Source organism: Canis lupus, chromosome 2 (genome assembly GCF_011100685.1).
Source record: "Canis lupus familiaris isolate Mischka breed German Shepherd chromosome 2, alternate assembly UU_Cfam_GSD_1.0, whole genome shotgun sequence".
In the NCBI taxonomy this organism is placed as follows: Eukaryota; Metazoa; Chordata; class Mammalia; order Carnivora; family Canidae; genus Canis; species Canis lupus.
In genome coordinates this window covers 4381732-4408995 of record NC_049223.1, presented here as the reverse complement: position 1 = coordinate 4408995, position 27264 = coordinate 4381732, and the positions used below count along the sequence as shown (strand labels likewise).

At 36.9% G+C, this 27264-nt stretch overlaps 1 protein-coding gene across 15 annotated transcripts in view; it reads left to right on the top strand.

The window, feature by feature from the left end:
* The window catches only part of CCDC7 (coiled-coil domain containing 7), a 383402-nt gene that overhangs the window by 4945 nt on the left and 351193 nt on the right, over positions 1-27264 (top strand). For all 15 annotated transcript variants that reach the window (XM_038529717.1, XM_038529714.1, XM_038529715.1 and 12 more), the window contains exons 2-4: positions 6443-6773; positions 7924-8016; positions 20126-20209. In XM_038529717.1, coding sequence (XP_038385645.1) covers positions 6495-6773; positions 7924-8016; positions 20126-20209 — 456 coding nt within the window. In that variant the 5' untranslated portion in view covers positions 6443-6494. The remainder of the gene's footprint in view (positions 1-6442; positions 6774-7923; positions 8017-20125; positions 20210-27264) is intronic.

The window sequence follows — 27264 nt, the reverse complement described above, 5'->3', positions numbered from 1 at the left end:
GACATTTACCCCTGTCTATGGTGTCTTTATATAATTTCTTTTTTTAAAGATTTAATTGAGAGAGAGAGAGAGAGAGAGAGAGTAAGCACATGGAAGGGGAAGGGGCAGAGGGAGAGGGTGAGAGTTCCCCCAGCAGACTCTATGCTGAGTACGGAGCCTGACATGGGTCTTGATCTCATGACCCTAAGATCAGGTCCAAAACCAAAATCAAGAGTCAAATGCTTAACTAACTGCACCACTGAGGTGCCCTTACATGGCTTTCTTATAATGACACCAGCCATTGGATTTAGAGCCCATTGTAATCTAGTATGACAATAAATCTTAACTTGGTTTCATCTGCAGAGACTGTATTTTTAACTATGGTCATATTCACAGGTTCCAGGGGTTAGAACTAGAACATATATTTTTGGGCGGGACACAGTTCAACCCACAAACAACAAGATGTCTAAGTGAGGAGAGCTTCAGGCAACAGGGAACGAATGCTATTCTACATTAATTTTGTCAGTCTATGAGACAACTCCCATGGTCAAGCATATAGTTTAATTTTTTAAACAAATTTATTTTTTATTGGTGTTCAATTTACCAACATACAGAATAACACCCAGTGCTCATCCCAGAATAACACCCAGTGCTCATCCCGTCAAGTGCCCCCCTCAGTGCCCATCACCCATTCACCCCCACCCCCCCCGCCCTCCTCCTCTTCCACCACCCCTAGTTCATTTCCCAGAGTTAGGAGTCTTTATATTCTGTCTCCCTTTCTGATTTTCCTACCCATTTCTTCTCCCTTCCCTTATATTCCCTTTCACTATTATTTATATTCCCCAAATGAATGAGAACATATAATGTTTGTCCTTCTCCGATTGACTCATTGCACTCAACATAATACCCTCCAGTTCCATCCACATGGAAGCAAATGGTGGGTATTTGTCATTTCAAATGCCTGACTAATATTCCATTGTATACATAAACCACATCTTCTTATCCATTGATCTTTCCATGGACACCGAGGCTCCTTCCACAGTTTGGCTATTGTGGACATTGCTGCTAGAAACATCGGGGTGCAGGTGTCCCGGCGTTTCATTGCATCTGTATCTTTGGGGTAAATCCCCAGCAGTGCAATTGCTGGGTCATAGGGCAGGTCTATTTTTAACTGTTTGCGGAACCTCCACACAGTTTTCCAGAGTGGCCTGCACCAGTTCACATTCCGACCAAGCGTGCAAGAGGGTTCCCTTTTCTCTGCATCCTCTCCAACATTGGTGGTTTCCAGCCTTGTTAATTTTCCCCATTCTCACTGGTGTGAGGTGGTATCTCATTGTGGTTCTGATTTGTATTTCCCTGATGGCCAGTGATGCAGGGCATTTGCTCATGTGCTTGTTGGCCATGTCTATGTCTTCCTCTGTGAGATTTCTGTTCATGTCTTTTGCCCATTTCATGATTGGATTGTTTGTTTCTTTGGTGTTGAGCTTAATAAGTTCTCTATAGATCTTGGAAATTAGCCCTTCATCTGATACGTCATTTGCAAAAATCTTCTCCCATTCTGTAGGTTGTCTTTTAGTTTTGTTGACTGTATCCTTTGCTGTGCAAAAGCTTCTTATCTTGATGAAGTCCCAATAGTTCATTTTTGCTTTTGTTTCTTTTGCCTTCGTGGATGTATCTTGCAAGAAGTTACTGTGGCCAAGTTCAAAAAGGGTGTTGCCTGTGTTCTCCTCCAGGATTTTGATGGAATCTTGTCTCCCATTTAGATCTTTCATCCATTTTGAGTTTATCTTTGTGTATGGTGCAAGAGAGTGGTCTAGTTTCATTCTTCTGCATGTGGATGTCCAATTTTCCCAGGACCATTTATTGAAGAGACTGTCTTTCTTCCAGTGGATAGTCTGTCCTCCTTTATCGAATATTAGTTGACCATAAAGTTGAGGGTCCACTTCTGGATTCTCTATTCTGTTCCATTGATCTATGTGTCTGTTTTTATGCCAGTACCACACTGTCTTGATGACCACAGCTTTGTAGTACAACCTGAAATCTGACATTGTGATGCCCCCCAGATATGATTTTCTTTTTTAAAATTCCCCTGGTTATTCTGGGTCTTTTCTGATTCCACACAAATCTTAAAATAATGTGTTCTAACTCTCTGAAGAAAGTCCATGGAATTTTGATAGGGATTGCATTAAACGTGTAAATTGCCCTGGGTAACATTGACATTTTCACAATATTAATTCTGCCAATCCATGAGCATGGACTATTTTTCCATCTCTTTGTGTCTTCCTCAATTTCTTTCAGAAGTGTTCTATAGTTTTTAGGGTAAAGATCCTTTACTCTTTGGTTAGGTTTATTCCTAGGTGTCTTATGCTTTTGGGTGCAATTGTAAATGGGATTGACTCCTTAATTTCTCTTTCTTCAGTCTCATTGTTAGTGTATAGAAATGCCACTGATTTCTGGGCATTGATTTTGTATCCTGCCACGCTATCAAATTGCTGTATGAGTTCTAGCAATCTTGGGGTGGAGGCTTTGGGGTTTTCTATGTAGAGTATCATGTCATCAGTGATGAGGGAGAGTTTGACTTCTTCTTTGCCAATTTGAATGCCTTTAATGTCTTTTTGTTGTCTGATTGCTGAGGCTAGGACTTCCAGGACTATGTTGAATAGCAGTGGTGAGAGTGGACATCCCTGTCTTGTTCCTGATCTTCGGGGAAAGGCTCCCAGTGCTTCCCCATTGAGAATGATATTTGCTGTGGGCTTTTCATAGATGGCTTTTAAGATGTTGAGGAATGTTCCCTCTATCCCTACACTCTGAAGTGTTTTGATCAGGTATGGATGCCGTATTTTGTCAAATGCTTTCTCTGTATCTAATGAGAGGATCATATGGTTCTTGGTTTTTCTCTAGCTGATATGATGAATCACATTGATTGTTTTACGAGTGTTGAACCAGCCTCGTGTCCCAGGGATAAATCCTACTTGGTCATGGTGAATAATTTTCTTAATGTGTTGTTGGATCCTATTGGCTAGTATCTTGTTGAGAATTTTTGCATCCATGTTCATCAGGGATATTGGTATGTAATTCTCCTTTTTGGTGGGGTCTTTGTCTGGTTTTGGAATTAAGGTGATGCTGGCCTCATAGAACGACTTTGGAAGTACTCCATCCCTTTCTATCTTTCCAAACACCTTTAGTAGAATAGGTATGATTTCTTCTTTAAACCTTTGATAGAATTCCCCTGGGAAGCCATCTGGCCCTGGACTCTGGTGCCTTGGGAGGTTTTTGATGACTGCTTCAATTTCCTCCCTGGTTATTGGCCTGTTCAGGTTTTCTATTTCTTCCTGTTCCAGTTTTGGTAGTTTGTGGCTTTCCAGGAATGTGTCCATTTCTTCTAGATTGCCTAATTTATTGGCGTATAGCTGTTCATAATATGTTTTTAAAATCGTTTGTATTTCCTTGGTGTTGGTAGTGATCTCTCCTTTCTCATTCATGATTTTATTAATTGGAGTCTTCTCTCTCTTCTTTTTAATAAGGCTGGCTAATGGTTTATCTATCTTATTAATTCTTTCAAAGAACCAACTCCTGATTTTGTTGAGTTGTTCCACAGTTCTTCTGGTCTCGATTTCATTGAGTTCTGCTCGAATCTTAATTAACTCACTTCTTCTGGTGTTTTTTTCTCTAGCTCCTTTATGTGTAAGGTTAGCTTTTGTATTTGAGTTCTTTCCAGTTTTTGAATGGGTGCTTGTATTGCGATGTATTTCCCCCTTAGGACTGCTTTTGCTGCATCCCAAAGATTTTGAATGGTTGTATCTTCATTCTCATTAGTTTCCATGAATCTTTTTAATTCTTCGTTAATTTCCTGGTTGACCCTTTCATCTTTTAGCAGGATGGTCCTTAACCTCCACGTGTTTGAGGTCCTTCCAAACTTCTTGTTGTGATTTAGTTCTAATTTCAAGGCGTTATGGTCTGAGAATATGCAGGGGACGATCCCAATCTTTTGGTATCGGTTCAGACCCAATTTGTGACCCAGTATGTGGTCTATTCTGGAGAAAGTTCCATGTGCACTTGAGAAGAATGTGTATTCAGTTGCGTTTGGACCTAAGGTGCTGTAGATATGTGTGAAATCCATCTGGTCCAGTGTATCATTTAAAGCTCTCATTTCTTTGGAGATGTTGTGCTTAGAAACCTATCGAGGGTAGAAAGAGCTAGATTGAAGTCACCAAGTATAAGTGTATTATTATCTAAGTATTTCTTCACTTTGGGTATTAATTGGTTTAAATATTTGGCAGCTCCCACATTCGGGGATGTTAAGTCCTCTTGTTGGATAGATCCTTTAAGTATGATATAGTGTCCCTCTTCATCTCTCACTACAGTCTTCGGGGTAAATTTTAGTTTATCTGATATAAGGATGGCTACCCCTGCTTTCTTTTGAGGACCATTTGAATGGTAAGTGGTTCTCCAACCTTTTATTTTCAGGCTGTAGGTGTCCTTGTGTCTCAAACGAGTATCTTGTAGACAGCAAATAGGTGGGTCCTGCTTTTTTATCCAGTCTGACACCCTGCGCCTTTTGATGGGGTCATTAAGCCCATTCACGTTCACAGTTACTATTGAGAGATAAGAGTTTAGTGTCATCATGATATCTATTCAGTCTTTGTTTTTGTGGATTGTTCCACTGAACTTCTTCTTAAAGGGAAATTTTAAGAGTCCCCCTTAAAATTTCTTGCAGAGCTGGTTTGGAGGTCACATATTCTTTCAGTTCCTGCCTGTCTTGGAAGCTCTTTATCTCTCCTTCCACTTTGAATGAGAGCCTTGCTGGATAAAGTATTCTTGGTTGCATGTTTTTCTCATTTAGGACCCTGAATATACCCTGCCAGCCCTTTCTGGCCTGCCAGGTCTCTGTGGAGAGGTCTGATGTTACCCTAATACTCCTCCCCATAAAAGTCAGGGATTTCTTGTCTCTTGCTGCTTTAAGGATCTTCTCTTTATCTTTGGAATTTGCAAGCTTCACTATTAAATGTTGAGGTGTTGGACGGTTTTTATTGATTTTAGGGGGGTGGGTCTCTCTGTTTCCTGGATCTGAATGTCTGTTTCCCTTCCCAGATTAGGAAAGTTTTCAGCTATGATTTGTTCAAATACATATTCTGGCCCTCTGTCTCTTTCGGTGCCCTCGGCAACCCCAATTAAACGTAGGTTTTTCTTCCTCAGGCTGTCGTTCATTTCCCTTAATCTGTCTTCATGGTCTTTTAATTGTTTGTCTCTTTTTTCCTCAGTTTCCCTCTTTGCCATCAACTTGTCTTCTGTGTCACTCACTCGTTCTTCCACCTCGTTAACCCTCGTGGTTAGGACTTCTAGTTTGGAGCCGCGCAGCCCCCTCCGCACTGAGCCTCTTCCTCTGCTGGAGCCGCTGCCGGAGCCCCCCACGAGCTGCTCCCGCCCCGCAGCCCCCTCCGCCAAGCCGCCCCCGAGCCCCCCCGAGCTGCTCCGGGTCCCGCCGCCCGCGCTGCAGCCCTTAGGGAGCTCGGCGCACTCTCCCGGGGCGCAGGTGTCTGTTAGTGTCCCCGGGAGCCCGAGGGCATCCCCGCCCTCCTGGGTCCTGCTCCCCCTCCTTGCGAGGCCTTTCTGCCCGGGAAGGTTGGTGCAGCTCCTGCCCCTCCGGGACGGGGCTCTCCTGTCCTGGGGACACTCGCTCCGGCCTCAGCCCGGCTCCTCGCTGGCCCCTCCCCCTTGGAGGCCTTTTGTTTCTTTATTTCTTTTTCCCCGTCTTCCTACCTTGATAGAAGCGCGAACTCTTCTCACTGTAGCATTCCAGGTGTTCTCTCTTTAAATCCCAGGCCGAATTCGTAGATTTTCAGGATGATTTGAAGGTTATCTAGGTAATTTGGTGGGGACAGGTGACTTGGGGACCCTACTCTTCCGCCGTCTTGCCCCTCCACAAGCATATAGTTTAGAACTCTTTGGGAGAAGGCATTGTCTTGAGTCTTAATTAGCTTTGGAGAGAGAGAGGAGTAGAAGAATGAAAGCCTAAGACATGTCCAGTCTATACTTTTTATCTCAGCCTGACTTTAGTGCTGCCTTGATATTACTCTGTTGATATCTTGGGCCTCTGGTATTATTCCTATAGAAATAATGATAAAGGCCATATATTATCTCAAAAAATGGGGGAAAGGTAAGAATAAAATTTTAAACTTTTCTATAGAAATTATCTCATTCCTGTCACCGTCTCTGTCTCTTCAGCCTCCATCCTAAGTGCCCATACCTAAATCAGCCTTCAGTCACTTGTAGGGTTTCTCACAGTTTTTTTGTTTGTTTGTTTGTTTCCTTGTTTTTACATTTTTTGTTGGTATTTATTGTTAGGAAAATTATTCTCTCCATTTTGTAATTTCTGTAGAGCTGATTTTGGGACTCACTCATCTTCATGGCAGTTGATAATCCTGCCATATTTTTTATCTGAAATCTTTGTTTTATTTTACAGGGAAGAATATAATTTTTTCATCTATAATTTGGAAGCGAAGTAAAATAACAAAATGAAGCCAGCAAAATCTCTGTTAGCCTCTAGTAATAAATTGGCAAATGTTCCAGAGTCAACTTACAAAAAGGGAGTATTGAATTTACCAATGTCACCTAAACCAAAGGAAAAACATAGTGCAAAATTAGGACGTGATAAATTTGAACCAATGGTCTTAGGATCTCCACCAACAGGGGGATCCCTTGTAAGGTATGCTTTGCCCAATCTGTCAAGTAAGACAAAGGAGTTAATAGCAGAAGATGAATCGATCAGGAAAATTACCAAACATCTGAAGATGGTAAGACACTTCTTGGTCCTTGTTGTTTGGGGTCCCCATGACCAGCACCAGGCTTAGTGATTTGTTACAAAGGTACACTAGACTCAATACAGTCCTATTGATGGCTAAGATTTATTATAGTGAAAGGATACAAAGCAAAATCAGGAAAAGGAAAAGGCTTGTGGGGTGAAGTCTGGAGGAAACTAGGTTTAAGATTCCTCTTCCTTTAAAGTCATAGAGGATGTGCTTAGTTCCTCCAACAACACATTATGACAATACATGTGCAATGTCTATTGGAGAGGCTCATTAGAGACTCAGTGCCCAGAGGTTTATTGGAGGTTGCTCATCTAGGTACTTTGCCTAGCATGTATCAAAATTTCAGACTCCCTGAAGGAAAGCAGGTGTTTAGCATAAACAACATTGTTTGTACAAACATTTTAGGGATAAGGAGCCACTGTTATCAGCGAATGGTGGAAATACTCCTAAAATCCAAGTACTGAGACACTAGTCCAACGTCAGCTTGCAAGCAGACCTTTCTAACGATAGGTCTTTCTAAGCCTCATTCCTGCTGTGTTAATTCTTCTCAGCACTTTAGAAACTTCAGCTCTTAGTGTGGGGCCGGGGGGAAATCTTTTCTCTGAGTTTCTCTATGTGCAACGATCCAGAAATGAATTGGGGACACACAAAATATCAAATGAGAACAATGGGGAGTAGCGCAAATATAAAAAGAATATAGTTTGTCAGATTTCCAAAATTAAGTTTGTTTAAAGTTTGAGGAGTTACCTCAGAGAATTTCTGTGAAAATTCTTTTGCTCTCTTGTTTCATTTTTGTTTCACCCTCTTCAATGAAGAAAGTTCAGTCAGTCAGATTCTGAGGAATACTTTGGTGGTAAGTGGAGTTGATGCTTCAGCTATTCACAGTCTTTCACATGCCTGTCAACACAGAAATGGGAGTCATAGGGACTTTCTCCATTGCTAGGGAATAGAGTTGAGGACAGTTTACCATCATTTCTTTAGGGTGATATGAGATGGAAAATGTAAGTTTATCACATTAGCAGAAATAAATCTTAGTGCTAAGAAGGTCCTAATGTGTTTGATTAAATGTCTTTTTGCATTTAATATACTAATTTTAAACTATTAAAATACTTAATTTGCTTTGATTTACTCACAGATTGTTTCCACTTTAGAAGAAACCTATGGATTTAGCATTCAAAATGGAGAAAAATCATTTATGAAGCCTGAACATGAAGAATTAAGTTTGTCTGTAAGTATATGTAACCCTAAGGTAGAGACATTTAACACTGGAAAGGGTTAAGGTTTTCTTTTGGATGACATTTCTGTTCTCAGAATGAATTTCCCATCAGTGAAAATGATGCAGTTAGGGAACTTGAAAGTAGAGTACTGATTTTTTTTACCTTCTGCCAATACTTATCTTAAATCTTAATTAAGGAATATCTATATTTTAAACCCACATTCTTGTTAATGCTTATTATATTTAATTTTCAAATATTTGGTTACTTGTTGGTTTGAGATGTATATTCTTTATTATGTTAAAGAATTCTATTTTTATTTTGCTAAATAAAAGTTATTGAGTTTTAGAAAGTGTCTGGTATATACTGAAGTTAACTATTAAGGTGATTAAGTATGTACTTCTCCTTTAATCTATTGAAGAGATGAATTATTTTACATATTTCATAATATTCAGCCATACTTTAATACTTGTAGAGTATTATTTTTCTATTTTATAGTTACTTTTGTTACTTAGGGATTGAGTTTGTCTTAATGTAATGAAACACCTATGTTGAGTCTTTCAATTCATGAACATGATATGTCTCTCCATTATTTAGCTCTTGATTGATTTCTTTATCATCATTTTGTAATTTTCATCATACATATCCTATACATGGTTTGTTAGATTTATGCATTTATAGTTCAATGGTTTTTGGAATGATTTTTAATGGCATTGTTTTTAATTTTATTCTCCACGTTTGTTAGTAGTATATAGAGATAGGATCGATGTTTTGTATGTTGATCTTATATCTTGCAATCTTATTTAATATACTTTTTGATTCTAGTGTTCCTATAGATTACTAGGAATTTTCTACATGGACAATTATCATCAAATAGAGACAATTTTACTTCTTCCTGACTAGTCTTAATGCTTTTTTATTTCCTTCTCTCTCTCTCTTTTTTTTTTTTTTTTGGCATATGTTTTTATTGGAGTTCGATTTGCCAACATATAGCATAACACCCAGTGCTCATCCTGCCAAGTGCATCCCTCAGTTCCCATCACCCAGTCACCCCCTCCTCCTACCCACCTCCCTTTCCACTACCCCTTGTTCATTTCCCAGAATTAGGAGTCTCTCATGTTCGGTCACCCTCACTGATATTTCCCACTCATTTTCTCTCCTTTTCCCTTTATTCCCTTTCTCTATTTTTTATATTCCCCAAATGAATGAGACCATAAAATGTTTGTCCTTCTCCAATTGACTTACTTAACTCAGCATAATACCCTCCAGTTTATCCACGTCAAAGGAAATGGTGGGTATTCGTCATTTCTAATGGCTGAGTAATATTCCATTGTATACATAGACCACAGCTTCTTTATTCATTTATCTTTGGGTGGACACCAACTCCTTCCACAGTTTGGGTATTATGGACATCACTGCTATAAACATTGGGGTGCAGGTGTCCTGCCATTTCACAACATCCGTATCTTTGGGGTAAATCCCCAACAGTGCAATTGCTGGGTCGTAGGGCAGATCTATTTTTAACTCTTTGAGGAACCCCCTCCACCCAGTTTTCCAGAGTGGCTGCACCAGTTCACATTCCCACCAACAGTGCAAGAGGGTTCCCCTTTCTCCACATCCTCTCCAACATTTGTTGTTTCCTGTTTTGTTAATTTTCCCCATTCTCACTGGTGGGAGGTGGTATCTCATTGTGGTTTTGATTTGTATTTCCCTGATGGCCAGTGATGCGGAGCATTTTCTCATGTGCTTGTTGGCCATGTCTATGTCTTCCTCTGTGAGATTTCTGTTCATGTCTTTTGCCCATTTCATGATTGGATTGTTTCTTTGCTGCTGAGTTTAATAAGTTCTCTATAGATCTTGGATACTAGCCCTTTATCTGATATGTCATTTGCAAATATCTTCTCCCATTCTGTAGGTTGTCTTTTAGTTTTGTTGACTGTTTCTTTTGCTGTGCAGAAGCTTTTTATCCTGATGAAGTCCCAATAGTTCATTTTTGCTTTTTTTTCTCTTCCCCTCATGGATGTATCTTGTAAGAAGTTGCTCTGGCCAAGTTCAAAAAGGGCGTTGCCTGTGTTTTCCTCTAGGACTTTTATGGTTTCTTGTCTCACATTTAGATCTTTCATCCATTTTGAGTTTATCTTTGTGTATGGTGCAAGAGAATGGTCTAGTCTCATTCTTCTGCATGTGGCTGTCCAATTTTCCCAGCACCATTTATTAAAGAGACTATCCTTTTTCCAGTGGGTAGTTCTTCCTGCTTTGTCAAGGATTCATTGTCCAGAGTTGAGGGTCCATTTCTGGGTTCTCTATTCTGTTTCATTGATCTATGTGTCTGTTTTTGTGTGAGTACCATACTGTCTTGATGATCACAACTTTGTAGTACAACTTGAAATCCGGCATTGGTTTTCTTTTTCAATATTCCCCTTGCTATTTGGGGTCTTTTCTGATTCCACACAAATCTTAAGATGATTTGTTCCAACTCTCTGAAGAAAGTCCATGGTATTTTGATAGGGATTGCATTGAATGTGTAAATTGCCCTGGGTGGCATTGACATTTTCACAATATTAATTCTTCCAATCCATGAGCATGAAATATTTTTCCTTCTCTTTCTGTATTCCTCAATTTCTTTCAGAAAGGTTCTGTAGTTTGCAGGGTATATATCCTTTACCTCTTTGCTTAAGTTTATTCCCAAGTATCTTAAGGTTTTGGGTGCAATTGTAAATGGGATTGACTCCTTAATTTCTCTTTCTTCAGTCTCATTGTTAGTGTATAGAAATGCCCCTGATTCTGGGCATTGATTTTGTATCCTGCCACACTGCCAAATTGCTGTATGGGTTCTAGTAATCTTGGTGTGGAGTCTTTTGGGTTTTCTATGTAGAGTATCATGTCATCTGTGAAGAGGGAGAGTTTCAATTCTTCTTTGCCAATTTGAATGCCTTTTATTTCTTTTTGTTGCCTGATTGCTGAGGCTAGGACTTCTAGTACTATGTTGAACAACAGTGGTGAGAGTGGACATCCCTGTCTTGTTCCTGATCTTAGGGGAAAGGTTCCCAGTGTTTCCTCATTGAGAATGATATTTGCTGTGAGCTTTTCGTAGATGGCTTTTAAGATGATAAGGAATGTTACCTGTATCCTTACACTCTGAAGAGTTTTGATCAGGAATGGATGCTGTATTTTGTCAGATGCTTTCTCTGCATCTCTTGAGAGGATCATATGGTTCTTGTTTTTCACTTGTTGATATGATCTATCACATTGATTGCTTTACGAGTATTGAACCAGCCTTATATCTGGGAAAAATCCCACTGGGTCATGGTGAATAATCTTCTTAATATACTGTTGGATCCTATTGGCTAGTATCTTCTTGAGAATTTTTGCATCTGTGTTTATCAGGGGTATTGGTCTATAATTCTCTTTTTTGGTGGGGTCTTTGTCTAGTTTTAGAATTAAGGTGATGCTGGCCTCAGAGAATGAGTTTAGAAGTATTCCACCCCTTTCTATCTTTCAGAACAGCTTTAGTAGAATAGGTATTGTTTCTTCTTTAAAAGTTTGATAGAATTCCCTTGGGAAACCATCTGGCCCTGGACTTTGGTGTTTTGGGAGGTTTTTGATGACTGGTTCAATTTCCTCCCTAGCTATTGGCCTGTTCAGGTTTCTATTTCTTCCTGTTCCAGTTTTGGAGGTTGTGGTTTTCCAGAAATGCATCCATTTCTTCTAGATTGCCTAATGTATTAGTGTATAGCTGCTCATAATAAGTTTTTTAAATGTTTGTATTTCCTTAGTATTGGTTGTGATCTCTCCTTTTTATTTTTATTTTATTTTTTTAAAGATTTTATTTATTCATTCATAGAGAGAGAGAGAGAGAGAGAGAGGTAGAGGTAGAGACTCAGGCAGCGGGAGAAGCAGGCTCCATGCAGAGAGCCCGACATGGGACTCCATCCAGGGTCTCCAGGATCACGCCCTGAGCTCCAGGCAGCGCTAAACCGCTGCACCACTGGGGCTGCCCTGATCTCTCTGTTTTAATTTGAGATTTTATTAGAGTCTTTTCTCTTTTGTTTTTAATAAGGCTGTCTAATGGTTTATCTATATTATTAATTATTTCAAGAACCAACTCCTGGTTTTGTTGATCTGTTTCACAATTCTTCTGGTCTCGATTTCATTGAGTTCTGCTCAAATCTTTATTAACTGTCTTTTTCTGCTTGGGTTAGGTTTTTTCTAGTTCCTTTAGGTGCGAGGTTAGCTTGTGTATTTGAGTTCTTTCCAGTTTTTTGAGGGATGCTTTTAATGCAATGTATTTCCCTCTTAGGACTGCTTTTGCTGTATCCCAAAGATTTTGAATGGTTGTATCTTCATTCTCATTAGTTTTCATGAATCTTTTTACTTCTTCTCTATTTTCCTGGTTGACCCTTTCATCTTTTAGCAGGATGCTCTTTAACTGCCACGTGTTTGAGTTTCTTCCGAATTTCTTCCTGTGATTGAGTTCAAGTTTCAAAGCATTATGGTCTGAAAATATGCAGGGGACAGTCCCAATCTTTTGATATTGGTTGAGACCTGATTTGTGATACAGTATGTGGTCTATTCTGTACAACGTTCCATGTGCACTTGGGAAAAATGTGTATTCAGTTGCATTTGGATGTAAAGTTCTGTAAGTATCTGTGAAATCCATCTGGTCGAGTGTATCATTTAAAGGTCTTGTTTCTTTGGAGATGTTGTGCTTGAAGATCTGTCATTTGCAGAAAGTGCCATGTTGAAGTCTCCCAGTATTAGTGTATTATTATCTAAGTATGACTTTACTTTGGTTATTTATTTATTTCTAAAGATTACATTCATTTACTCATGAGAGACAGAGAGAGAGGCAGAGACTCAGGAAGAGGGAGAAACAGGCTCCACGCAGGGAGCCTGACATGAGACTAGATCTTGGGTCTCCAGGATCATGCCCTGGGCTGAAGGCGGCGCTAAACCACTGAGCCACCTGGGCTGCCCCTTTACTTTGGTTATTAATTGATTGATATACTTGGCAGCTCCCACATTAGGGGAATAAATATTCATGATTGTTAGGCCCTCTTGCTGGGTAGATCCTTTAAGTATGATATAGTGTCTCTCTTCATCTCTTACTATACAGTCTTTGGGATAAACTTTAATTTGTCTGATATGAGGACCATTTGAATGGTAAATGGTTATCCACCCCTTCAATTTTAGGCTGGAGGTGTCCTTAGGTCTAAAATGAGTCTCTTGTAGACAGCAAATAGATGAGTCTTGCTTTTTTTTTCCAGTCTGAAACCTGTGTCTTTTGGTGGGATTATTAAGCCCATTCACGTTCAGGCTTACTATTGAAATATATGAATTTAGTGTCATCATATTACCTATTCAGTCCCTGTTTTTGTGGATTATTTCTTTGGGCTTCCTCTTTCTTTTACAGAGTCCCCCTTAATATTTCTTGCAGAGCTGGTCTGGTGGTCACATATTCTTTCAGTTTCTCCTTATCTTGGAAGCTCTTTATCTCTCCTTCTATTCTGAATGAGGGCCTTGCTGGATAGAGTATTCTTGGCTGCATGTTCTTTGCATTTAGGATCCTGAATATATCCTTCCAGCCCTTTCTGCTCTGCCAGGTTTCTGTGGAGAGGTCTGCTGTCAATCTAATATTTCTCCCCATATAAGTTAGGGATCTCTTGTCTCTTGCTGCTTTAGGACTTTCTCTTATCTTTGGAATTTGCAGGTTTCAGTATTAAATGTTGAGATGTTGAACAATTTTTATTGATTATAGGTGGGGGACCTCTCTATCTCCTGGATCTAAATGCCTGTTTCCCTCGTCAGATTAGGGAAGTTCTCAGCTATGATTTGTTCAAATATGCTTTCTGGTCCTCTGTCCCTCTAAGCACCCTCTGGAATCCCAGGTATACATATAGTTTTCCTTCTGAGGCTGTCTTGTATTTCCCTTAACCTTTCCTCATGGTCTTTTAATTGTTTTCCTCTTTTTTCCTCAGCTTCCTTCTTTGCCATCAACTTGTCTTCTATATCACTCACTCTTTCTGCTACCTCATTAACCCTCATCGTTAGGACCTCCAGTTTGGATTGCATCTCATTTAATTGATTTTTTATTTTAGCCTGATTAGATCTAAATTCTGTAGTCATGAAGTCTCTTGATTCCTTTATGCTTTTTTCCAGAGCCACTAGTAGCTTTATAATTGTGCCTCTGAATTCCCTTTCTGATATTGAATTGTAATCCAAATTCTTTAACTCTATGGGAGAGAGTTCTGTTTCTCATTCTTTCTTTTGTGGTGAGTTCTTCTTTCTAGTCATTTTTCTCAGTGCAGAGTGGCTGTATGAGTGGGATTCGTTAAGAATATCAACCACAACCTGATAAGTAAATTACTCTCAAGATGTTAGAAGCGAAAACCCTTCTATCTGTAGCATTCCAGCTGTTCTCTCTTTATTTTTTTTTTCAGCTGTTCTCTCTTTAAATCTAAGGTCAATTTTATAGGGTTCCAGGATAATTTGAAAGTCATCTAGGTAAGTTGATGGGGACAGGTTCCCTGGGGACCCTATCCTCACCATCTTGCCTCACCCGTTTTATTTCCTTCTCTTATGCTAACTATGGCTTCCAGTATTATATTTAATGATAGTAATGAGAGCAGATATCATTGACTCATTATGACTGCTACTTCCAGACAGGAATGGAAGTTCAGTTCTCTGCTTCATTTCACCAGCACCACTATGGTGGGAGAATTGGAGGGCCAGTTTTCACTGCCACATTTTTTGAGTCCTATTGACACATATGGGTAGTGATGCAGTTTTTTTCTAGGTATTTGGCTCAAGGAGGATAGGTATTGTCAGAAAGTTTTGGGGTTATTCTAGAGACCCTTTTCACAGTCCTTGGGTCTGTCTGCTTGCTTTCTTTTCTTTTCTTTTCTTTTCTTTCTTTCTTTCTTTCTTTCTTTCTTTCTTTCTTTCTTTCTTTCCTTCTTTCTCTCAAAATATTTTATTTATTTGTGAGAGAGAGTATGAGTAGGGCAGAGAGAGTAGGAGAAGCAGACTTCCCACTGAGCAGGGGGCCTGATGCAGAGTGCATCCCAGGACTCTGGGATGATGATCTGAATGAAGGTAGATGTTTAATTAACTGAGCCACCCGGGTGCCCCTCTTTGCCTTTTCTTAAGGCTTCTTTTTTTTTTTAAGTCTGTGCTTATTGGAAGTTCCAGGTTCCAGTGCTCCCTCTATTTTATATGTAGGGAAAATGAAAACCTAAGGGATTAATTTATTCCTCAAATTTTGAAAACTCTGCCTTTCTCTTTCTATGTTTCAGAATTTTCCTGTGTTCTTTTGTTGGTTTGTTGTGTTGTAGAAGAGAGGATTAGAGGAATGAGCCTATTCAATTATAGCCAGAACTCGAAGTCCAAATTTATTTTTAGTTCCGATTCAGTTCTGAGTTTTCTGATATCTCCTTTATCTTAGATCAGCTTTCTTCTTATGAATAGTCATTGTATTTTCTATCTTCTTTCAAACTTTATTTTCAAACTATGACTGTTTATTTACTCTTCCTCTTTGTAGCAGCATATAGTTGAATCTTTTTTTAATCCAATCTGACAATATCTGTCTTTTAAGGTTTAGTTCATTTGCATTTAATTGATTAATTAAATGTATTATCATGTAATTAATTTATTATAATGAAACAATGAAATAATGTGAATTGAGTTTACTTTCCTGCTATTTGCTTTCTTTTTGTCCTATATCTCTTTGATCCTTTACTCTTTTCTGTTTTATTTTGGGTTAATTGTGTATTTTTTAGCATTTCACATTATTTCTTTTCTTGTTTTTTTAGCAATTTGTTTTTGTGCTTGCTCTAGGAATTCATTATTATTTAAATTTATCACAATCTATCTTGACTTAATATTATACACTTCATTTCTCATGTGAGAACTTTATAACAGTTCAATAACATTTACCTCACTTATATATATTTTTGCTATTATTGTTATAGTTTCCCTTTTTTTCTGAATGCTTTAAATATTTTATTTTTGGATTTCAGCAGTTTGATATAAGTTATGCCTAGCTGAGGCTTTCTATGTATATATTTTTAAAGATTTTATTTATTTATTAATGAGACACACAGAGAAAGAGAGAGGTAGAGACACAGGCAGAAGGAGAAGCAGGCTCCATGCAGAGAGCTTGATGTGGGATTCAATCCCAGATCCCGGGATCACGCTGTGAGCCAAAGGCAGATGCTCAACCACTGAGCCACCCAGGCATCCCCGCTTTCTGCTTATTTGTTCTGCTTAGAGTCCATCAAGCTGAATCTGTGAGTTGAATTTTTTCAACAACTTTGGAAATTTTCATTCATTATTTCTTTAGATATTTTACTGACTCTCTGCTCCTTTTTTATGAGACTCGAATTATACATATATTAGACTGCTTGATACTATATTAAGAAGTCACTCATACTCTTCATTCATTTCAGTGTTTTCTCTTTCTGTGTTTCAGTTTCACCAATCCTTTCTGTGGTTTCTGATCTGATGTTAAGTTATATCCAAGTAAATTTTTGTTTAAATATAATATTCACATTTAGGATTATCTTTTGATTACTTTTATATTTCTCTTGCTATTATCCTTCACTTAGTCTACTTATCTTTTCATGAAAATTCTTTGTATTAGTAACAGAATTGTAAAAATTTTTGTCTGCTAATCAGTGTGTTTGCTTCTACTATTTTTCTTTTTATTATGAATATGTTTTGTAATTTTTAAAAACTAGATCCCAAGCATTATATTTAGAAAAACATTGGAAACTGTGGTAAAGTGTTTATTTTCTAGAGAATGCTTACTGTTTCCTTTCTGGCATTTAGCGTGGAAAGCTAATAATTCTCATTCCTTTAAGAATTGATTTGAGCAGGAATTGATCCATATTTTAATTAAGTTGAGTTCTTGTCTGATTTGTCTAACCCATAATCTCTCCTATTGCTCCTTCCCCTGAGGGGTGGATTTCTTTGACATTGCCAGTATTTTAGCTGGCAAGAGTTTGAACTCTGATTTGAAATAGTTTTGGTTTAATCCTGGCAGAGCTTCAAAATACAATTACCACAAGAACATGCCAAATGAGAGTCCTCTGTTTCTGAGTTCCTGCTTTTTATAGTTGTGTAATTGCCAATCAAACCATAAAACATTTTCATTATCCCTCAAAGCCTCCTTGTACTGCATTTACAGTCAATTCTTTCCTACCTTGACTCCAGATAACCACTGATCAATCACTATACTAATGCCTTTTCTAGAGTGCTATATATATAAAATCTTATAAACGTAGCCTTATATATCTAGTCTTCCCCACTTTATTGTAATGTTTTTGAGCTTCATCCATGTTGTTCTATGTATCAGTAGTTTATTTTGTTGTGAAGAGTATTCCATTGTATGGCTATACCACAGTTCATTTATCCATTCATTAGTTAATAAACATTTAGGTCATTGGATCCAGTACCTATTTTGGCTGTTATGAATGCAGTTTCTATGAACATTTGTGTGCAAGTCTTTGTCAGGACATACGTGTTTATTCATCTTGGATAATTGCTTTGGAATAGCATTGGCAAGTTATAAGTATATATTTAATTTTTAAAAGAGATTTTATCTATTCATGACAGAGAGAGAGAGAGAGAGAGAGAGAGAGAGAGAGAGAGAGAGGCATAAACACAGGCAGAGGGAGAAGACGGCTCTATACAGGGAGCCTGACAAAGGACTCGATCCCGGGTCTCCAGGATCACACCCCAGGCTGAAGGTGGCACTAAACCACTGGGCCATTGGGGCTTCCCAGTATATATTTAATTTTATGAGCAACAGCCAAATTACTTCTCAATGTGGAAAAATCATTTTATATTCCTACCAGCTGTCTGTGAGAGTTCCAGTGGCTGTATATCCTTACCAAAATTGGTATTTCCAGATTTTTTTATTCTCACCATTCCTAAGATTAAAATGCCATTTTTTTGGCAAAATTCATATAGGGAGCAGTTTGGTAGAAGAAAAATTATTGGGTTGAGTGATTTGCTTTGGGGACTTTTCTCATTCCAGTCTGTCTACTAGCCTAAATGGCTCAGCTGGTTTTTCTTCATCCTCTAAGTTCTGTTTGTCAATGGTAGGCCTGCTTTTTGGCTTGGCTGACTTGGCATACTTCACACATACTGGGCCAAGTGCTCTTCTTTCTCCACTATGCTCCCAGAAGGTATGGATATGGCTTTGGTTCTTTGGTTATCTACAAAATGTTCTGTGGAATTCAGTTCATCAATTTTTTCTCATATCTTCTCTTTTTCAATATCCTTAAGGAAAATCATGATAATTATATAATTTCATATATTTTTCCTTTCTGTATTTTAACACCAAAATGAAGAACTCGCATAATTTTTCACATCATAACCATAAGTGGCATTTCTGCTTCCCTTTTTAAAGATATTTTTAGAAGTGCTGCCCAGCAATTTCTTTTTATCTCATTGGCCTGATTGGGACACATGGCTACCCTTATTGGTAAAGAAGGTTGGAAAATTTATTATTATTATTATTATTTATTATTATTATTATTATTATTTTAAAGATTTTATTTATTTGAGAGAAAGAGAACATGAGTGGGGGGAAAGGGCAGGAGAGGGAGAAGCAGGCTCCCCACTGAGTAGGGCACCCAATAGAGGGCTCTACCAGGACCCCAGGATCATGACCTGAGCTGAAGGCAGATGTTTAGCCAATTGAGCCACCTAGGCACACTTTATTATTATTACTACTAACTATGCACATTGGCATCCCTAATAAAATTGAGGTCCTGTTAGTAGGCAACTAAGACTCTCTATTATAATATTATAAGACTATTAGATACTTGTCTTAAAGCACTGTTATCATAATTTTTTATGATTTTGATATCCATGTAGATCTTTTCAAATAATCTGGCATCCCAGTTCATTAGGTTTCTTTCCTCCAATGTTTGTCTTTTAGCACATCTCGGCAACTAACTGACAAGGTGATATCCTCTAGTCTTTATCATAACCAGTAACTTTAACTTTTCTGTATTTAAGTTTCAATCATTTTAATCTCTGGTCACTACCTCTTATTTTTCCCACTTAGTCTGTCTAATATTCTGACTCCAAAAGTCCTTTGATTCCATTGGGAACTATAATTCATTGGTTTTACTGACTTTTAATGTCCCAAAGCTTCCTTGTGGTCTTACCTACCTTAAATTCCATGGCCCATTATTATTATTGCACCCATGCATATGTACTTTCTTTTTCTTCCATGCTATATTGATTTTATTTTGTTAAACTGTAGTCTTGATCAAATCAATCATCATCTCAATATTTGTGGTGTCTGAATATGAGTAGAAAAAAACCCCCAAGTATGCCTATCATCTCATTTATATTTATAATTAGTAACTCTATTTCGTTCATTTTCCCACTTTCCTGAATGACTAATTCAGTTTTTCTCCTCTCCTATATGGCTATGTCTTTATCATGACAAAAAAAAAGTGTATCAGCCTGTGAGTGTGTTTTAAAATACAACGTTGAATGAATATATTCCTCATGGAGAACATTCTGTGAGAATCCTAACTGTATATAAGCAACTGAGATTTGTTTATCATAGGTTGTTTCTGATTTACAAATCACTGCTCTACTAAAAAAGATTGTCATTGTGATATTTTAATCTGTCACTATTTTTTCCTCAAAGTGTTCACTTGCCCATTAAGTGAGGGTAAAAGACTATAGCTCTTGGCAAGTATAATTATATTCAGAAGTCATAATGAGCATTCATTTTTTAACACAAAGAGATATTTCTAAGGTATATATAGAGTGGCTACCTTTTTTTGGGTACTCATAAACTTCAGGAGTCTAAATCTGGGATGCTTAATTTTCTGCAACTGTGTAGAGGAAAATAAAAGACTTGAGATATATTTCATTCATAGGCATATATATTCCCCAGAATATACTCTCTTCCACTTTCTGGGAGAACTTGCTAGTATAGCATTTGAAGCATGATTTCAGGTCTTATATCTTTGAAGGGATGTAAATTATAGACAAAAAATATTTTCAAAAATAATTAAATATACTGAAATGTAGATGGGTATGCATATGGATTCCAAAATAAAAGTAACTTTGTTTTGTTATTCTTTTGAAAAGGTTGAGGATGATCTGAATTCATTCTTGATATGTTGCTCACAATTTGTAGCTCAGTTAGAAGAAGCAGCTAAGGAAGAACGTAATGTATGTATTCTGTGTAAACTATCAAGTATAAAATATTTAATGTTATAATGATTTAAATTCTTTGTAATGTTAATAAAAATTTTTGTATTAATAAATTTTATATTTATTAAAATCATTAGTTGTTATTAAGGGTAATTTTAGCAATACGATATTTAAAACTATATTGGCTGTTTGAACTTGAATGTGATTATCCATTTAGTAGTAGTATTCTAGATACAATGCTTTAAGGAGCTATAAAAGGCATTGGATAGTATTATTTATTTTTTCTATTCTTAAGGTAGGCATTTAGATCTGTGAATTTTACTTTACAGCATTGATTGGGTTATTAGTTTTTCATATTTACAAATGAAAATATATTGTGGTATTAATAGTATTTATATTGTTTAAAAAACATTTTAATTTAAACTCAATTTAGTTAACATATAGTGTATTATTAGTTTCAGGGGTAGAATTTAGCGATTCATCAGTTGCATATAAGACCCAGTGCTTATTACATCAAGTGCCTTCCTGAATACTCATCACTCAGTTACTCCATTCCTCACCCCCTCTCCTCCAGCAACCCTCAGTTTGTTTCCTACAGTTAAGAGTCTCTTAGGGTTTGCCTCTCTCTCTGTTTTTATTTTATTTTTCCTTCCCTTCCCCTACATTCAACTGTTTTGTTTCTTAAATTCTACATATGAGTGAAATCATATGGTATTTGTCTTTCTTTGATTGACTTATTTCACTTAGTATAATACCCTCTGGTTCCATCCAAATAAGATAATTTATATTATAAAATAATATAATTAATGAAAATTTCAAAAAATACATGAATAAAGAAGAAAACAAAAATGGCCATAATCCTATTTTCCCAAGATAACCCAACTATTATTCACATATTTTTGTTTCCCTTCCTGATTTTCCAAAGTTATAAAGATAAAGAAAAAAAAGAAATAATACTGGACATACTATTTGGTAATGCACTTTTATTATTTTTTACTTTTAGAAAATGGTATTTATTTTTTCATTTGTACACATATTATTTTTATTTTGTTAACGATTTATTTATTTATTTTGAGAGAGAGAGTAGGAGTAGGAGGAGGGACAGAGGGAGAAGGAGAGAGAATCTTAACAGATTCCCCACTGAGTACAGACTTGGGGACTCAATCTCATCTCCTGAGCCAAAACCAAGAGATGGATGCTTAACCAACTGAGTCACCTGGGCACCCCTGATGATAAGTGTATTATTGTAGAGCATTTGAAATTGAGAAAAGTATATAGGAAAACAAGTAACCTATAATTTAAATCTAGTATATATACACCATTGACATTTTAGAACATGTTTTCTAATATGCTGTGAGTATATATACACACACACATATATATACACATGCATATATATGCATTCACATGATGTATATGTCTGTATATGCACATTCATTTATATGTATATTGATAATATTTTTTCTAATTTTTTATTGTGGCAAAATACACAGAACATAACTTACTGTATTAACCATTTTTAAGTGTACAGTTCAGTGGTATTAAATACATTAATATTGTACAACAATCACCCTCATCCATCTCAGAACTCTTCATCTTGCAAAACTGAAACTGTATGCGTTAAACAATAAACTCCTTATGGCCCCTAGCCCCTGGTAACCACCATTCTACTCTGTTACTATGAGTTTGGCTGGCTGATTTTCTTTTTCTCTTTCTTTCCTTTCTTTCTTTTCTTTTCTTTTTCTTTCTTTCTTTCTTTCTTTCTTTCTTTCTTTCTTTCTTTCTTTCTTTCTTTCATTCAAGATCCACTTATAAGTGAGATCATGCAGTATTTGTCTTTTTGTGTCTGGCTTATTTCACTTAGCATAAGGTCTTCCAGATTTATCCCTGTTGTCACAAATGTCAGGATTTCCATCTTTTTGTGGTGGAATAATATTCCTGTGTGTGTGTCTTACAATTTCTTTATCCAATCATCCATCCAGAAACACTTAGGGTTTTTTTCCATATTTTTGTTATTGTGAATAATGCTGCAATGAACATGGGAGTGCATGTATTTCTTTGAGATACTAATTTGCTTTCTTTGGATATGTATCTGGAAGTAGGATTGCTAGATCATACGGCAGTTCTGTTTTTAAGTTTTATTTTTTTTACGTATAGAGGTTTTTTTTTTTTTTTTTTTTTTAGATTTATTTATTCATGAGAGACAGAGAGAGGCAGAGACACAGGCAGAGGGAGAAGCAGGCTCCATGCAGGGAGCCCAATGCGGGACTCCATCCTGGGTCTCCAGGATCATGCCCTGGGCCAAAGGCGGTGCTAAACCGCTGAGCCACAGGGGCTGCCCTGTTTCTAAGTTTTAGAGGAGTCTTCTTGCTGTTTTCCATGGTTGCTGTACCAATTTCCTTTCCCACCAATGGTGCATAGGATTCCTTTTCTCCAAATCATTGTCAACAATTGTTTTCTCTGGGACGCTTCCATGGCTCAGCGGTTAAGCACATCTGCCCTTGGCTCAGGTCGTGATCCTGGAGTCCTGGGACCGAGTCTCATATCGGGGTCCCTGAATGGAGCCTGCTTCTCCCTTTGCCTGTGTCTCTGCCTCTCTCTCTTTGTCTCTCATGGATAAATAAATAAAATATTAAAAAAAAAAAACAATTGTTTTCTCTTATCTTTTTGATAATAGCCATTCTAGCACGTGTGAGAGTATTTCATTGTGATTTTGATTTGCATTTGCTTGACAATGATTAGGGGTGTTGAGTACCTTTTCATGTTGTTGGCCATTTGTATGTCTTCCTTGGAAAAAAAAATCTTTTTTTTTACTATTGAGTTGTATTAGTTCCTTTTCTATTTTGGATATTAATCCCTTATCAAATATATGCTTTGCAAATATTTGCCTTGTTCTTAATCCTAGAGAAAAATCTATCAGTCTTTCTCCAGTAAATATGCTCTTTGTGTGGCCTGTTTATATGTGGACTTTTATGTTGAGTTAGTTTGCTTCTATTCTTAGTTTATTGATTTTTTTTTAATCAGGAAGGAGTGTTGATTTTTTGTCAAGATGATCATGTGGTTTTTGTCCTTCATTTTGTTTATGTGGTATATTAAATTGTTTCATATCATTACAAATAGTGAGTGAGCTAGGCTTATGTTCACACATAAATTCTATTTGATTTTACTGTGTGACCCTTTTAATGTGCTTTTTTTTTTTTTTGAAAGTAGGCTCCATACACAGTGTGGAGCCAAATGCTGGGCTTTGATCATTAGACAAGACCTGAGCTGAATGCTTCACCAACTGAGCCACTCAGGTGCTCCTTAATATGCTTTAAAATTCTGTTTGCTAGTATTTTATTTAGAATTTTTGCATCATTTTTTCATCATTATTAATCAGGAATATTGGTCTGTAGTTTTTTTATGTCTTTGTTTGGTTTTGATATCATAATGCTGACCTCATGGAGTTGGTTTACGAGTTTCCTCCTTTTTGATTCTTTGGAAGAGTTTGAGAAGGGTTGGTATTCTTTTTAAAATGATAGAATTCTCCAGTGAAGCCATCTGGTTTTGGGCTTTTATTTGTTAGGAGGTTTTTGATTACTGTTTCAATCTCTTTACTAGTTACAGGTCTGTTCAGAGTTCAGGCCTTGGTAGATTGTATGTTTCTAGGAATTTGTCCATTTCTTCTAAGTTATCCAAAAAATCTTTTATAGTCTTTGAGTGAGTGGACATCGATGTAATATCTCCTCTTTCATTTCCAATTTTAGTTATTTAAATGTTTTCTCTTTTTTTTCATTCTTAATCTACCCAAGGGTTTGTCACTTTTCAAAAATTACCTTTGGTATCATGTTTTCTAATTCTCCATTTCATTTATCTCTGCTCTAATATTTATGATCTCCTTTCTTCTGCAAACACTGAGTTAAAAAAATTTTTTTTTATTGTTCCTTTAGGTGAAAGGTTAGGCTGTTGGTTTGTGATTTTTTTAAGTGTAAACATTTACTACCATAAACTTTTTGTACTGATTTGCTGAATTCATAGTTTTGGTATTTTGTGTTTTGTTTCCATTTACCTTCAGATATTTTCTAAATTCCTTTATGATTTTTTCTTTGATCTGTGGGTTGTTGAAGAGCATGTTGTTTAATTTTCACATAGTTGTGGATTTTTTTTTAAATTTTTTATATATTTATAATAGTCACAGAGAGAGAGAGAGAGAGAGAGAGAGAGGCGGAGACACAGGCAGAGGGAGAAGCAGGCTCCATGCACCGGGAGCCTGATGTGGGATTTGATCCCGGGTCTCCAGGATCGCGCCCTGGGCCAAAGGCAGGCATCAAACCGCTGCGCCACCCAGGGATCCCTGGATTTTTTTTCTTTCTGCTACTGATTTCTAGTTTTACCCCATTGTATTTGAAAATTTGCTTTGTGTGATTTTGATCTTAAAATTGTTAAAACTTGTTTTGTGTCCTAACATGTTGAAAAATGTTCTATATATGCTTGAGGAGAACATGTATTTTGCTGTTGTTGGGTGGGATATTCTCATAGGTTTGTTAGGTCTATCTATTTTACAGTATTATTAAGCCCTAATTGATATGTTGTCTAATTGTTCTTGACATAACTGAAAGTAGGGATATTGAAATATTCTATTATTGTGTTGCTGTCTGTTTCTCCCTTTGGTTCTGTTAGTGTTTGCTTCATATATTTGGATGCTTTAATGTCAGGTGCATGTATATTTATAATTTTATATCTTCCTAATGAGTTGACCCTTTTATCATTTTATAGTATCCTTTGTTTTCTTTTTTTGGTAGTTTTGTCTTAATTTCTATTTTGTCTAAGAATGGCCACCCCTGCTATCTTTAGGTTCCTTTTTCTGTGGAATATCTTCTTCTAGCCCTCTATTCTGAGCCTGTGTGAGTCCTAAGACTTAAGGAGAGCCTCTTATAGGCAACATATAGTTGGATTTTTTTTTTAATTTTGTATTCTGTGTCTTCTCATTGGTGTGTTTAATCCACTTACACTTAATGTAATTACTGGTAGGAAAGGCTTACTATTGCCATTATTTTAATGATTTCTGTTTGGTAGCTTTGGGTTCCTCTTTTTCTCTCTTGGTATCTTCTTTTGTGTTTTGTTGATTTTTTTTTTTTGTAGTGACATATTTTGATTCCCTTATTGTTTCCCTTTTTGTATATTCTGTAGATATTTCCTTTGTGGTTACCATTGCAATTATATAAAATTTATTCAAGTTATAACAATTTATTTTAATTTGATAATAACTTTATTGCACGTGAGAACTCTACATCCCTGCCCCTCCTATTTTATGTTACTAATGACATAAATTACCTCATTTTACATTGCATAGTAATATATAATTTAGATTTATAATTTTCATCTTTAAAAAATTCTGTACCAGATTTATACAGGGTTTATTCACCTACTTTATAGTACAGGATATTTGTTAATATATTTACCTTTATCAGGGAATTTTATATTTTTCATATGGTTTTGTGTTGATGTTTAATGTCTTTTTCTTTTAACTTTCAGGACTTTTAGGACTCCCTTCAGAATTTCTTGTACGGAAGGTCTAGTGGTGATGATTTCCTTTCAGCAGTTCTTTTTATCTGAGAAAGTCTTGATTTCTCCCTCATATTTGAAGGACAGTTTTGCCAGATTATAGTATTTTTGTTTGGCAGTTTTTCTTTCAGTGCATTGACTATATCAACCTCCTCCTTGTAGCCCATAATCTTAATGGTTAGAAACATGCTGATGATCTGATGAGAATTTTCTTGTATGTTACTCTCTTGCTGTTGACAAGGTTCTTTGTGACTATTTTTTTTAAAGATTTTATTTTATTTATTCATGAGAGACAGAGAGACAGAGAGAGAGAGGCAGAGACACAGGCAAAGGGAGAAGCAGGGCTCCATGCAGGCAGCCTGATGCGGGACTCAATCCTGGGTCTCCAGGATCAGGCCCTGCACCAAAGGTGGCGGTAAACCACTGAGCCACCTGGGCTGCCCTTCTCTGTGACTTGTGACAGTTTGATCTCAGTGTAGATCTCCTCAGATATTTTCCTAGTTAGAGTTTGTCAAGTTATTTGAATTCATATGTCTGTTTTTCTCCTTAGACTTGGGAAACTTTCAGTCATTATTTCTTCAGATAAGTCTCATGCTCCTTTCTTTTTTCTTACTTCTTCAATTCTCATATATTTTTTTTCTGTTCCATGCTATCTTCTTTTTTTTTTCTTTTGCCTTGATTATTTTGAAGGTCTTGTCTTCCAGTTTACCGATTCTTTCTTCTACCTGGTCAAGTCTGTCGTTGAGGTGCTATAATGAATTTTTCAATTCAATTATTGTATTCTTTAGTTTCTGAATTTCTGTGTAGTTTTTCTTCATAGTTTTAATTTTTTTAAGATTGTATTTATTTATTCATGAGAGACACAGAGAGAGGCAGAGACATAGACAGAAGGAGAAACAGGCTCCTCACAGGAAGCCCAAAGCAGATCTGAATCCCCAGACCAGGATCACGCCAGGAGGGGAAGGCAGATACTCAACCACTGAGATACCCAGGCTGCCCCATAGCTTTTATTTTTTTAATATTCTCATGTTCATGTATTGCTTTCCTGATTTCCTTTGTTTTTATTTTTAAAGATTTTATTTATTCATGAGAGACACACAAAGAGAGACAGAGACACAGGCAGAGGGAGAAGTAGGTTCCTTACAGGAAGCCCAATTTGGAACTCGATCCTGGAACTCTGGGATCGCAACCTGAGCCGAAGGCAGATGCTCAACTGCCAAACCACCCAGGCATCCCTTCCTGATTTCCTTTGGTTGTTTATTTATGCTCTCTTTTAGCTCATTAAGTATCCTTATCATGACAATTTTGAATTTTTTGGCAATTCGTATATTTCTGCTGCTTTAGTTTCTGGAGATATAATTTTTTCTTTTAAATGTGCTAAGATTCCCCTTTCCTTTGTATGTCTTACTACTTTTTTGTTTTTCAGATTTGGCATCTGAAGCATCAGCCAACTCTTCTAGAGTTTGTGGTCTGATTTTCTATAGGGAAGACTTTCTCCATTTAGTGTGCCTGGATTCTGGAGACCTCTT